This window comes from Leishmania martiniquensis, chromosome 31 (assembly GCF_017916325.1).
Source record: "Leishmania martiniquensis isolate LSCM1 chromosome 31, whole genome shotgun sequence".
NCBI lineage: Eukaryota > Euglenozoa > Kinetoplastea > Trypanosomatida > Trypanosomatidae > Leishmania > Leishmania martiniquensis.
The window spans coordinates 1,155,459-1,168,469 of record NC_090166.1 but is presented as its reverse complement, the minus strand read 5'-3'; the positions used below and the strand labels follow the sequence as shown (position 1 = coordinate 1,168,469).

General features: G+C 59.4%; 2 protein-coding genes across 2 annotated transcripts; both read left to right on the top strand.

Moving 5' to 3' along the window:
- Positions 1-2,123: 2,123 nt before the first annotated feature.
- Positions 2,124-4,043, top strand: LSCM1_01528 (uncharacterized protein; the record flags this gene model as incomplete). Its single annotated transcript, XM_067319135.1, has 1 exon — positions 2,124-4,043. The coding sequence occupies one exon, from the start codon at positions 2,124-2,126 to the stop codon at positions 4,041-4,043; it is 1,920 nt and encodes a 639-aa protein (XP_067176414.1).
- Positions 4,044-7,675: 3,632 nt separating this feature from the next.
- LSCM1_01527 (uncharacterized protein) lies at positions 7,676-9,121 on the top strand (the record flags this gene model as incomplete). The annotated part of the gene is made up of 1 exon (XM_067319134.1): positions 7,676-9,121. The coding sequence occupies one exon, from the start codon at positions 7,676-7,678 to the stop codon at positions 9,119-9,121; it is 1,446 nt and encodes a 481-aa protein (XP_067176413.1).
- Between the last annotated feature and the right edge of the window lie 3,890 nt (positions 9,122-13,011).

The window sequence follows — 13,011 nt, the reverse complement described above, 5'->3', positions numbered from 1 at the left end:
TTTTTTTCTTCATGGGCTGAAGAGGCCGTTGGGCCAGAAGAGAAAGGAAAAAGAAAAACAGAAGCAGCCGTAAAACGGCAAAAAGCGGAATCATAGACCTCACACCCTCTCACACAAAGTCCTCCTCATCTTCCCTCCCTTTACATGCGCGCACACAGGCATGCCTTCCGCATGCTTGATGATGCGGAAGGATATGTGTCGATGTATGCGCGTAGAGGTGCGGCTACTTCTTGCCCATCCCTCACCTCGTCTGGTTGGCACCCTCGTCTTGTGAGCAGCGTACGCTGCGACAGCCATAAAGACGCCAGCCCCGCTGCTGGAGAGAGAGGGTTGTGGCTGGTGTGGTCCGCAGCGCGATGGTCGCTTTCTATGCCACCAGTCATGTAGTGGAGTGCCGCGGTCGATGGAACGGCAGGTGAGGACAGCCCTTGAGACTGTTCTGCTCATTCCACTTCAGGGCCTCCACGTGCTGTGCACAGGCCATCATCACCCGACTCACCTCTCCTCTTTCGTCTTTGTCGGGCTCCCCCGTTATACAGGTGCGTTTCGCCTGACTACTCTGGCCTGCCTCTCGCTCGCGCAAGGGGCGTGTAGTGTACGCTCTTCTTCCTCGGACAAAGAATGGTGTGGCCAGCGAAGCGCTCGTGGCCTGCGTGCGAAGAGCGCTGCCATCGTCTCCAGCCCGGAGTATCGCTCTGCGTGGCGCTATAATCCACCGGCCTCTCATCCCTTTCCACGAATGTGAAACGATAGCCCACGACTGTCACTCGCAGCACCGCACTCTCCCCCACCCCTCCCCCCTTTGCTTGAGCGTTCACCGTGCACAGGGCCAATCATCGCCACCCCATGCTATCCGCCGGAATCCCTTCTCCGTGGCACACGGTATGCACCAAGGAGATTAAGAGACGCTCGATCCTACGCTCCGTTGCTATGCCGCTGCCCCGCATGTCTTCTGCTACGGCCCCTGCTACTCATTCACATGCGTCGCTGGATGCTCCGAAGGAGACAGGCGCCACATTTGTGCGCACGGCTGATCGAGAGGGGACGTTTGGCCTGTGCGCCCTTCTGTGCGTGTACCTCAGTGTCACCCCGCTGCCGAAGATACGGTAACTCTGCTTTGCGACCGAAGAAAAAAGCGGCAGAGACGTCGCCTGATTTCTATGCACATGGACCTCTTCCAACTCTCCCGCCCCCCCACCCATTCGTCCCTCCTCAGACATACACATCCACACACACACACACAGCATTCATGTGTGCTCGCTTTCGAACATCACGCTCGCACGCAATCATTTTGTCTGCACGCCCTCAGCGACGGGTACACACCATTTCTTTTTTCCACTGCTCCCATATGGTCTTCTGTTGTCCACCTCGCCTCGCAAGGTGAAGCTAAAGGCCATCCGCTAAGCGCGATGGCTGTCGTGTGCACGCTGTCTTCTTCCATCGATTTTTCTCTCCCTCTTCCAAGCGTGCAGAGGCGCGGTTGCGTGTCTGCGCATCCTCCGAGCACTGTCGTTCCCAAAGGCAATGACATGCCCACCAAAGTAAAAGGCGGCTGGTAGGCAACGAAGGAAAGGATGAGCGCGCCCGTTTCGGTCTCTGGCGCCAGCGGCGGCCGGCGGCTGCCACACATCCCCAGCACTTCGTCCGCGTCTCACACGCGAAAAAGTACGGCGGCAAGGAGGCCGCCGAGGAACCCCCTCCGCATGCTCCCCCGCAGCTCGCACACCAGCACCGGCCGAATCGCTGACTTGCAGCCGGTAGAAAACAGTTGCCCAACTCCCTACTCGGTGCCCAGCCGACCAACGCATAACCAAGCCACGGCCGAAGAAAGCCACGGCGCGCGTCTACCTCTGATTCGCAGCGCAGCATCCTCTTCATCTCCGCCAGCCCTGCGCCTGCAGCGTGCGAAAAGACACTCTGCCTCGCCGACACGGAGTCCCTTTCACACCCCATCCACGGCATTGCCTGCGCAGCAACGGCTAGCGACATATCCAGCGTATCCTCAAAGCACCCCTCCACTGAGTCCCCAGTCGCTCAAGGCCAAGGCGGGGCGCGCTCCACCCCTGGTCACTGCCTCAACACGGAATGCTGCCGGCCACACGAACTGCGGGCTTGCCGACCGGATGGCCAGTGGAGCCACAGCTGACTTTGCGGCCACGTGCGAGGTGCCCGGCGACAAGAAGAAGACGAACATGAGTGAGCGCTCTGCGCAGTCCCAGTGCGCATCTCCGCGGCTCTCCATCTTCCAGCGCTGGACGCTCGTTGTGCGACGGCAGCCCCCTGCACCGAGGGACGCGCGGAAGGCGAAACCTGGCATGCACCCCAGATGGATCCCGAATGGCGATAGGGGAACCAACTGCTCCGCCGTACCTCCATCGCAAGCCAAGAGCGCTTCTCCGCTGGCGGTGGTCGCTCTCTCAGGGCCCATGAGCGGCAGTGGTGAAGAGCGGTCGAGCGGAGCCCACAACGGTGCTGTCAGCAGCATCGCCGACGGAATTCTCGGAAGTGCAGCCATCCAGAAGAGACACGGGAGCGAAGGCGGCCTCGTCCGAGGGTTTAGGGCCCCGGCACGTGCCCCCGGCCTTAGCACTCGTGCGGCAAAGTCGCTGAGTGCGATGGACTGTGAATCGTGCGAGGCCGCGGATGCTGACCGAAGGAACGATGCACCGCTTCCCACGACACCCTCATGCAACCTCCGCTGCGAGACATCGAGCGGCAGTGATGGCGGCACCATTCCAATCACGCCAGCCAATCAGGACACCCTCATTGTCTCTCTTGCCCGCACCCAAGCACACCCTGCCTGCCCGCAGGTGCGACTGGCGCCCCCTCAGGCACTGGAGAAAAATGGCGAAGGCGGTGGAAAGACGTTGTTGGGGCAGCGTGTGATGGAGGCGGTGGCGGCGACCTCTGGCGGGGGCAGCCCTTTTGTCAAGAAGCCGGAGGAGGTCGTAGAAGGCGGTGTTGGTAGCCGGAACATCCGAACAGCGGCGGTGAGGCAGTGGAAGTGCGTGGCCCTCGCTGCCAAGAAGGTAATGGAGAAGACCCTCGCGAAAGCGTCGCGCGTACCGCCAGCGAGGATGTCAAAGATACAAGGTGCCGCAGGACTAAGCGTGCGGCCGCAGGGTCAGCGGCCAGAAGCCTTTGCTGGTGGCGCTGCCCAAGCACACCGCGCCATATTCAATGCCGAGGAAGGGACGCACTGCATCTCCAAGAAAGGCAACGGCGGCGACGACGGCGATGTGTCGGTGTCTGACGCTGATGGGAAGCCGCTGCTGATCCCAAACATAAGCGACTTATGGAATGACTTTCTCAGTCCTGCCGCCAGCAGCGGCAGCCTCATCGCGGGTGACGCCGAAGCGGCTAGCCGGGCTGACGTTGCAGCGCACGAGAGAGGAGAAGATGCATTCCGTTCAGCTCGGTCACTCTCATCAGCTGTTAGGATGCGTTTCCTGAGCACCTCTCATGATTCGACGCCGCCCTCTCATGCAGCGCCCGCGCCTCTAGTTGAAGCTTTGCAGCCGCGACTGCCGAAACACGCACCTTCGAAGAGATCTGGCGACGGCTACTGGGGCCGCAGGCTCCACAACTTCGCTAAGCGCAGTGCGCATGCGCATCCAGGCTACCAGCGCTATCCTCATCCGCTGGTGCAGGAGCAGATGCACCGCCGACAAATCGTGGAGCAGCAGCACCAGCGATTCTTCCTGCAACGCCACCTGCAGCGAAAGACAGCCTCATCTCCACTCGCCCGTCGCGGGCTCTCAGCATTGCATGAGAGCACACCAACTTTCCTGCGCACACGCTATCAGCGAGTACAACCTGAGAGAGGGCGGGCAGCTCTGCGTGACAACGCCAAGGTGCCGTGGCCTCAGCCAGACATCTACAACGGCCCCAAAATTCGCTCAGGCCAATCGAAGGCGGTAAACTTCACAGCACTGACAGGCATTCGCCTGAGTGATGCGCGGAGAGTGAAATCGCCGTGCTGGCGCTCCATAAACGCTGCTGATGAGAAGAGAGAGCGAGTAAAGAGCGGTCAGCGGCGATGAGACGACTTGTGGATGCGGTCGTGCGTGTTCTTTTTCCAGAGCTGGCGCATTCTCGTCTTGAAAGCAGTGACGGCAGCGGTGAGAAGAATGAGCTTCTCTATCCGGCACATTGCGGTCAAGGGCTTCTCCCTGAAGGCTAAAGACACGATTCGGTGCACCTTGACTACTATCATGCCGTCTTGCCCATTGTGTATGTGTGTATACGCTAAACTTACGTCGATGATGACGCACATAGGCCGAGCATCACGTGAGCCATCGTGAGTGCGACCGCACCAGATGTGACTGCTTCATGGTATCAAGAACGGTGAGGCTCCCACGTTACTTCTCAGAACTGCAGGTGGGACTTGGAAGCGGTGCGCCGAGCGTGAGCGTTTCCTCTGCGGATTACTTCGATCTGTAGCTCTCGGCTCGACTTTCGTTGCGAGCCTGTGAGGCTGTTGAAGATGCTCGCCGGCGACAAGGCGGCCGTCTCTTTGTCATTCACGACGGAATAGCGCTGGGGAGCGGGCGGCCCCTTCCGATGGCGCACAGGAGTGGCGGCAGAAGGGACGCATCGCATCGAATCGCTTAGAGAGCTTTTCGTGTCTTTGCGCCCTCTCGAAGAGCCGTGCGACTTGGACACGAGAATCCGTGAACATGTACGCTACTGCTCGCTGGAACTGGCTGCCGCTGCCCCCACTCCTCCCTTCTCCTTGGGTACGTGTCCCTGCTTCGGCGAAATAGAAGGCGAAGTGGTCGGTAGAGTTGAAGTGAGAGGCGCTGCACAAACGGGGGTATCGGCCAATGGGGGTAAGGCAAACGCCTCTGCGACTGCTTTGCAGGATGAGATGGAGCGTGCCCAGCCGGCGGTGGCCAAACGAACTGACACGCACGCGCTCTCGGCCTGAGAGTGAAGATTTTCAAACGGAGAAGAACAGCGGCCTTCTCTGCGCGGCTGTGCGCTGCTCGTTGCGCCATACGGTGGCGTTGGGCATCGATAGCGCTCATCACTCCGCTTTCCAGCTCGCGTGGTGCATGTGTTTTCTCTTTCTTCCCGCCCCCTCCCCCAACGTTGAAGCCCCTTCTTCAAAGTGCGTGCACGGGGGACGCGACTCGGGAAGGATGCTGTCGCTGCCTTTAAAGCGCCATCCTCCCCCCCCCACATAATGATATCCGCTCTTCGATGGTGTGACAGTTTTTTTTTGTCCTCCTCAGCATGTGTTCTCCTTTTTTGAAGGAGAGGGGGGAGGAGGAGGTTGCATTTAAGCTTGCAACGGTTCTTTCTTATTCGTTCGAACGCTGTCCTCCACCGCGACACCCTCCAGTGGGCGCATAAGTGTGTGTGCGTGTGCGTTTCCCTTTTCATTCTTTACACGACTTAACCCCTCCTTCCCCGTGTGGATGGGCATCTCATCTCCATTGTCGCCTTCTTCTCATGCTCATCACTCGTTTCTTTCTCTTTGTCTCGTCCGCCACCACCACCCAACCCCCCCCCAACCCCCTGAAATGACCCCATTCGTGGTGCGCGTGCTCCTCTTCACTGAGCTATATGAGGGGGGAGGGATGGGAGGGAGGGGGCCACCTCGTCCTTTCCTTTCTTCTTCTCTGCGTCGTTTCGGCGTGTAGGGAGAGTCGTGGGCGGAGGCCATGGCGCTGCTCCGCTCTCGGTGGTTGATGGGGTACGGCATCGGTTGGCTTTTGCTCGCGTCCTCCTTTCCGTCGCTTATCGTCAGCGCTTCCATTGAGGTTCGAAGCGTGATGGGCACGGAAGCGTTGTCGTTACGGGGGGCGCACCGCTTCTGTGGCTCTCGATAGCCTCTGGCTGCGTTGTCCGCTTGCTCTGCGCCCCTCACGGCACCACCGCTCATCCCCTGGAGCTTTTTGGGTCGCCGTCCACTCTTTTTCTGAGTGGAGGCACAAAAAAAAAAGCTGTAGTAGAACTCAGGCAGAACTTGAGGCGGCCAGAGCAGTGGCACGTTGGTGGCGCTCTGCTCCGCTTCCTCGAGCTCCCTTTTATGTGCCCTGAGGCCCTCTGCCCTTGGGCGGCGTTCCGGACGCTCGCAAACGTGTCGTGAGGTTCATGTCTTCGCCGTGAGTCCTGTAATAACTGCACCTCTCACGGGTGCTGTGTCCTGCACACACAGACCCCTCCGGGCCTTTGGCTTCCCCTGCATTCCTCTTTTCTTTGTCACACATGCAAGGAAGCTCTCACAGAGGCGAACGCTCTGTAGATAACAAAAGTGGGGAGACTCATGCAATGCAAAGGCGCATCGATCGAGGGACGCAGCTCCTGAATGCTGCAAGTGAGGGCTGCTGGGGTGCAGTGTGCAGGTCGCCCCACCCACCCCCTCACTGCGCCTCCCCACCCTCGCTTGCCTTCCGCATTGTTCTGTTCTCTCACACTCCGCCTCCTCTCGCCCTCTGATCCGCCCCCGCCCCCCTCCCACCCCAAAGACAGCACCACCCCAAAGAGCATACAAAATCACGACGTCGACTCCGGTAGGCACGCAGTGCTGCATCAGCACGCACAGAGAGAGAGAGAGGGCATGCGGCACAGACCCCCACCCCTCACCCCACACACATCTCTATTTTTTTGTTCTTTTCCGGTTCTCCTGAATCGCTCTTCTTGTGCGTGAACTGAACACTGAAAGGTGGGGGTGTAACCCTCTGCTCGCCCTCTCGAACTTCTCTTGCACTCTCACTCCCTACCGCTGCTGGTCTGTGCATGTGCACCACTTCAGCAACTTCCCTTCCTCCCCCACCAATACCGAAGACACTCACGCACACACGCACACGTACACACACTCACGTGCCGTAGTTTACGCTATTCTTACTGCTTCTCTTTTGTTTTTGCCTCCTTTCTGCCTCTTCTTTTGCATTCGGGCACGCTTTACTTTTCTGCAGCGTTTTATCTCTCCGCCCCCCTCCCCCTCCCTTTCACCACTTTCACCCTTTTCTCTGTTTTCAGCCGTGTGACGGGTGCCTCCATCTTTGCTTCCTTTTCCGCTCATTCTCTTTTTCACTCACACACACACGACACACACACACACACCGACTGATTTTCTCTTTGTCGCTTCTTCTTCTTGGTGCGCCCACTGATTCTTTCGCTACTCTTGCGAGCCATTTTTATCTGGTGTGTGCGTGCTCAGTCTGCCCATCATACGCGCCACCACGTTTGCCCCCATCATTTCCTCGTTTTCCTCCTCGTCCTCCGCCTCCCCACCCCCAACACCTTCTGGCCTCCTCGCATCGAGCCACTCTGCAGAAGAAGCGACAGGCGCAGCAATATATGGTCACCCATTGCCTTTACCGCGCTCCTTACCGTTTGCCTCGTATCATTCTTTCGCCTCGCCAGATCTTTCTTCCCATCCCCTCTTCCTCATCCGCTTCTCCCCCCTCCCCCAACACGCACACACACACACACAGATAACTCGGCGCGTCTCGTATGTCTCCCTCTCCCCCTTCACCTCCGTTGCTCCTGTCCTGCCCAGTCGAAACGTGGAGTGTCTTACCAGAAAAGGGTACTGCTCGTCTCTGTTCTGTTGCTCGCGTGCGCGCCCCGAGAGGAAAGCGCTGGGAGTGGGCCTCGTGTGTCTCCTCCGTTGTTTCCTCTTTCTGCCGTCTAGTGCTACGCCACACGTACACAACGCAGGATGGGTATCACGTGCGCGCGGGGTAAGGAGGTGGTGACTCCATCCTCGGTGAAGCAGAGAGGTGGTCTGAGCCGCCGGAGGAGCCACGTGAGGAAGAAGCGGCGCAGTCGCAACGTACCGAATGGTGTCTCTAGCCGCCACACATCCGTCGCGCCCTCCAGAGCGGACGCGTGCACCGAGTGCGACGACCTTTGCGGGGTGCCTCCTGCACGGAACGCGGCAGCCGTGGCAATCGCTGGGACAATGAAAGGCGAACCACTCCCATTAGGTGCAGAGAAGACGCCCCCCAAGCCGAGCTCTCGCCGCGATAGCGGCGCTCAAACAACCGCGCCCCTAACGGAGAAGCCGTCGGCTCTGCGGTATCCCATGTACCGCATCTCTGACGACGCGGACAGTGCCGGCTACGCTGTCACTCCGTTCAAGTCGACATACTGCCTACAGCGCACGATGGATGTAGAACCGGATAGCTTTCGTGCGCTGGTCACCCACTCCCACGCTGCAACGCCAACGCAGCCGAGCGTGCCAACCGTTGCCCACAAGCGGACAGTCGACGACCGCAGGGAAAAGAGTGATTCTTCGCCACCGAAAGCGGTACAGGACAGTGAATGCGTCTTAGCGGCGAGGGTGCTGTCGAGACCCTCTCTTGGGGGACTGCGGCACGGCTTTTCCTTTGGCGTCCTCCCCGATGGTGCGGATGATCCGCTGACGGGGCAAGCGGACAAGGTGTCTTTCACTTCGATCTTTGAATCCGGGCTCATACTGCAGCCCGAAAGCCTTTCCGACTCTGTCTCGGGAGGGGACGCCTCTTCAATATTCCCGCGGGCGACGAACGGCACAGACACGGATGAGAGCTCCAACACCGCACGCACCAGCCACACCGCATTGTCACGGCAGCATACCTTTGGTTTCATGATGCCGACAGGCCACAGCCAAGTAGTGGACTCCACGGAGGACGGCGGCACCTGGGCGCCAGCGGCTGTTTCCCCTGGCACTTCCCCTGATGTGCGTCAGACATGGTGGCAGCAGAAGAGCATCATCATCGCCTCCAGCGCCGCGAAAGAAATGGGGCAGACAGCAGCCCTCCGTGGGCACGGCAGCTGTCAGTCCGGTTGCTGCGTTGACAGGCACCCTCACCGGGCAAAGGTGGCGACCGCGGTGCCGCCTTGCCCCTCCCCACGACGCCGGTCGAAAGTGGGGAGGCAGTGGCCGCAACCGCTGATGGAGGGGCCCAAAGGAGTGTATTCGAGAAGTCGCCCGTTTAATGTGGAGGCGACGCTCGGGTGCTCCGTTCGAAGTGCCCGCTTCGTCCCGTCACCCGACTGGGAGCGCGTCGATGCGATCGAGGAGGAACAACTTCGGCTGGCACAGTCCCTCAAGGCTTATAAGCGCCGCCTTGCGGAGTGGGAGCGCGCGCAGGCGGCGCACTTGCAGACTCTCAGCTTGTGAAGAAGGATGAGCACCGTAAGTGCGCTGAGGTACCTCCGTTCTGCGCCCGCACGAGGGCGAACGAAGAGGAAGTGGGGGGGTCTCCTCACCTTTGCGTGCAAAGTCTGCGAGGGATGATGTGCCGCATGAGGCGAACATTTTCTGCGCGCGGCTCTTCTCTTGAACGTGATGCGGTCAAGGTTGTTGCACTTCTTTTACTCGCGCAGCGTAAGGTCATCCGCTGAGACACTTACCCCATCGTTTTTCCTTCTCTGTGTTGCGCCTCTCGCCATTTTTCCAGTCTCCCCCTCCCCAACATCGCACCCGATCCCATTTTCTATCTATCGCCTACCCCCCCCCACGTCACCGTCTCTGAGGGCTGCCTCCATGTCCTCTTATGCGACCATGAGCAGCATAGCAGTGAAGTGCGCGCACCTTCTCCTCTCCTCCTTTCCTATGGTCTTTTTACATATTCCTTTTCGTGCCTCTCTTTGCTTGTCTCGCGCGCTCTCTCTCTCCACGTGTGCGTGCACGTATCGTCTCTTCCCCATCCTCGGCTCCCCTCCCCTCCCGTCTTCACTCTCCGTTTTTTCCTCATCTCGATTCGGCTCACGACACCCCTCGCCTCCCCCCACGGCCTATCAAGCGCGCTGGGTGCTGTGGTGCGTTCACCTGCTTGCTGGACTAGCACTCTTGTCTCCCTCACTTTGTGTGTATGTGTTTATATTTTGTGTGTGTGTGTGTGTGTATGTGTGTGATCTCGCTGTTGTTCCACATGGCTGCTGTCACGTCTCATCGGCTCCTCTTGCAGGTACGTGTATATCGACGCATGCACAGTTGTGTATCCCTGTGCGTCTGCGTGACGCAGTTCCCTCCCGCTCCTCCTTGCCCTCTTCTTTTTTCTCCACATCGAAGCGTGCCTGCCTACACGGCGACCCTCCCCCCTCCCCACCCCTTCCAAGCAGCACGCCACTTATTCAGCAGTGCTCATCCCCTGGAGTGGGCGGGGAAAGAGCTTGGAGAGGCTCGGCGGGGAGGCTGCTCTGGTGAAGGGCCCACAACGCGCTATGGAACGTGTGCTTGCGTGATGTACTTCATTCGCTTGACGATACGTGGAGAGGGGAGGGGGAGGGCGAAGGAGTACGGCATATGGGCTCATCTTGTTTCCTCTGCGCTGATGGATGTGCTCGTCCGCCTTCTTCAGGGCCTTCGCTGCATTTATGCAATGCGCTCCTCGCCCTTTCTCCTTTCTACTCCACCCCCAACACACACACACGCACTGCTCGCACCCTCCACCCACCCTCTCACCTTCTCCCTCTCTTCCTCATTATTCGGAACGCACTCGCCTTGTCGCAGACGTGCTTGACGTTCGCTTTACCGGCAACACAACGGCGCAGTTGTGCAGAAGAAGTGGCGGTCTGAGCGTGTCGACCACCTCTTTCGACACGTGCGAGCACCGAATATGGAGGTTGTCGCGCATGTGCGAGAGTGAGAAAGAGGGGGGTGCATTCATGCTTCCAGGTCGTCTATAAGCAGGTCGGCGTCACCAGTGCGCCACTCATCCTCCTGCGTCGAGGGGGGAGGGCGAAAAGAGTGCGCTTTGGGGTCTTCACACCTCCATGCCGTATGGTACGATTTCTCTCGCCCCTTCCCCCCTTACCTCCCTCTCCGTGCAATGATGTACGTACACCTAGCGGTTGCCTGCTGAGTCGGAGGAGGACCCCTTTCTACGAGTACCTGACGGAAGTACTCATCGCCGTGAGTGCTGCTGGTGGTCGTGTGTACGCGTCAGCCTTGTTGCCGCTCTGTCGGATCCCCCCCCCCGGCATGCGCTGAGTGAACGCAAAACATGCAAGTCCACGATTCTTTTCTCGCTTTCCTCGCGCACTCTCTCTTTTTGATAGGCGTGGGCGGGAGCGTGCATGCGTGTGCGTATTCCTTCCTTCCTCCAAGCGGGGTCGCCCCCTACGGCGTGACGGGGCGCGCTTCTTCGTTCGATCGGCCAAAGAGGCGTCACCCCCGCCCGCACTCCCCTCCTTCTCCCTCTCGAGTGTGACGGGGCGCGGAGGGCGGGAGGAAAGGCGCACCACGTGTCAGTGATGATGTCGTTCTTATCGTTGGTTGGGCTCCCTTTTTTGTGTGCTTTCAGCGAAGTCGATTGGACCCCTCCGCTTCTGTGCGTTTTGTTTCGTCGTTTTTCGCCTCCGCCCAACGGTGATTGCACAGCCCAAAACGTCCGCTTCGGAGGGGGCGGGGGGGCGGCATACGCTGCGTCTGCGCATCAGTTCTCTCCGCGCCACCCCTGGAAAGATGTGGCACAGAGAGGAGCAATCAAACCAATGAACCCCCCTGCAGTGCTTACAGCGCTCCAGCGCTACGTCATTGTTGTTGCGGTGCCGTCAGGTGCGGAAATGGGTGGTAATGGGGGGCTCTTTCCGAGTGCCCGCGGGGACTCCACGAGTGCCGCTCCGCCGGCTCGGGCCATCTTGCAGGCCCCCACCCTTTTGCTTTCTGCGCGTGGGCCTCTCCTCTAGGAAAGAGGAGCACCCCTCTCTGTTGGTCGCTCCCCTTTCGGGGAAGAAGACGGAGGAGTCCTGAGAGGTAAGAAGGAGCCACTCTCTCTCTGTGTGCATTTAAGTTTGCACGCACTCCACCTCTTTGCCCCCCTCGCCCGCTCGCCTCTCTGCATCGCCGTCCTGCTCCTTTTATTTCATCATGTCCGCCCACTCCAAGCACACACACACATACGCACACACAAATTGTGTGCCGCCAAGACACGTCAGGGGACTTCTCACCGGTATCGGTGCGGGAGGCAAATGCCTTCGTGGGAAAGGAAAGTATCGGTCGCAGTGGAGTGGAGGTATGAACGTAGACGCACCCCAAACAGGGATGGCTGATGGATTGATGTGACAGCACCGGAGTGTGCCTCGAATACCGGCCCATGCCCACAGCGAAGAGGGGTTGACAAGAGAACAGCAGTCGAAAAAAACGCACAGCTCCGCTCTTCTTTTTTTGTAGTGCTGCAGGCTCTCAAGCCTTAGAAGCGGTCGTCCAGTAAATCTGCGGGCAGTGCTGCTCGTATGTTCGCGCTGCGCCAGCGGGTCGTCTTTGCCCTTCGGGGCAGCGTGGATAGTATCGGCGTGGCTCGACCCTGCCATCACACACTGTGCGGTAGTACAACGATACTGAACAAAACTGCCCGAATCCATCTGCGGGCCTTCACGCCATAGCATGTACCGACGCAACAGGTAATCCCACATCAGCAGACATTGTAGCTCTGATCGACGTGGCCGACCGAATGCCCCTTGGAAGCACAGTGTCCCTGCGTCAAACCTGCCTATGTGCCTCGGCACTCACGCGAAGAGGCTCTTTTAGGTACATGGCTCAGCAGTTGCACAGTGTGCATGACGCTATCGCGACTAACCTTCGGTAGGTTCTTCTAAGGGGCAACACACGTAGAGCCACTTCGAAGCCATACACGCGCTGGCACCTCTTTCATGCCCGCACGCCGAGTGTACTTCGATGCATCACTCCCGGGCAGGCAGCCTGCCGGTGGACTCTCCAGAGGAAGAGGAAGCGAGGCGAGACCGACAGCTCGTGACCCCTTTTTTCTTCGCGGAGCCCCATCACATATTATGGGGCCGGTCGGTGCAGTAGAGACGGAGGGCGTCGCAAGAGCGGCCGTGATGGATGCATCAGGGCCAGTGTACCCGTGGGCGCAGCAGCAGCAGGACGCGGTCGCCTTGCCAGCAGCCATCTCGGCGATTGTGAAGCACTGAGTCTGGGGCCTGGCAGGCTGCGAAGACGACATGGCAAGCTGCCGCATGGGGAAGAGCACGTGCAATTGCCGCCGGGGACACGCGCCCCCCTCCCCTCCTTCCCGACGCCGGGCCAGCGGCCTTACCTCGAGC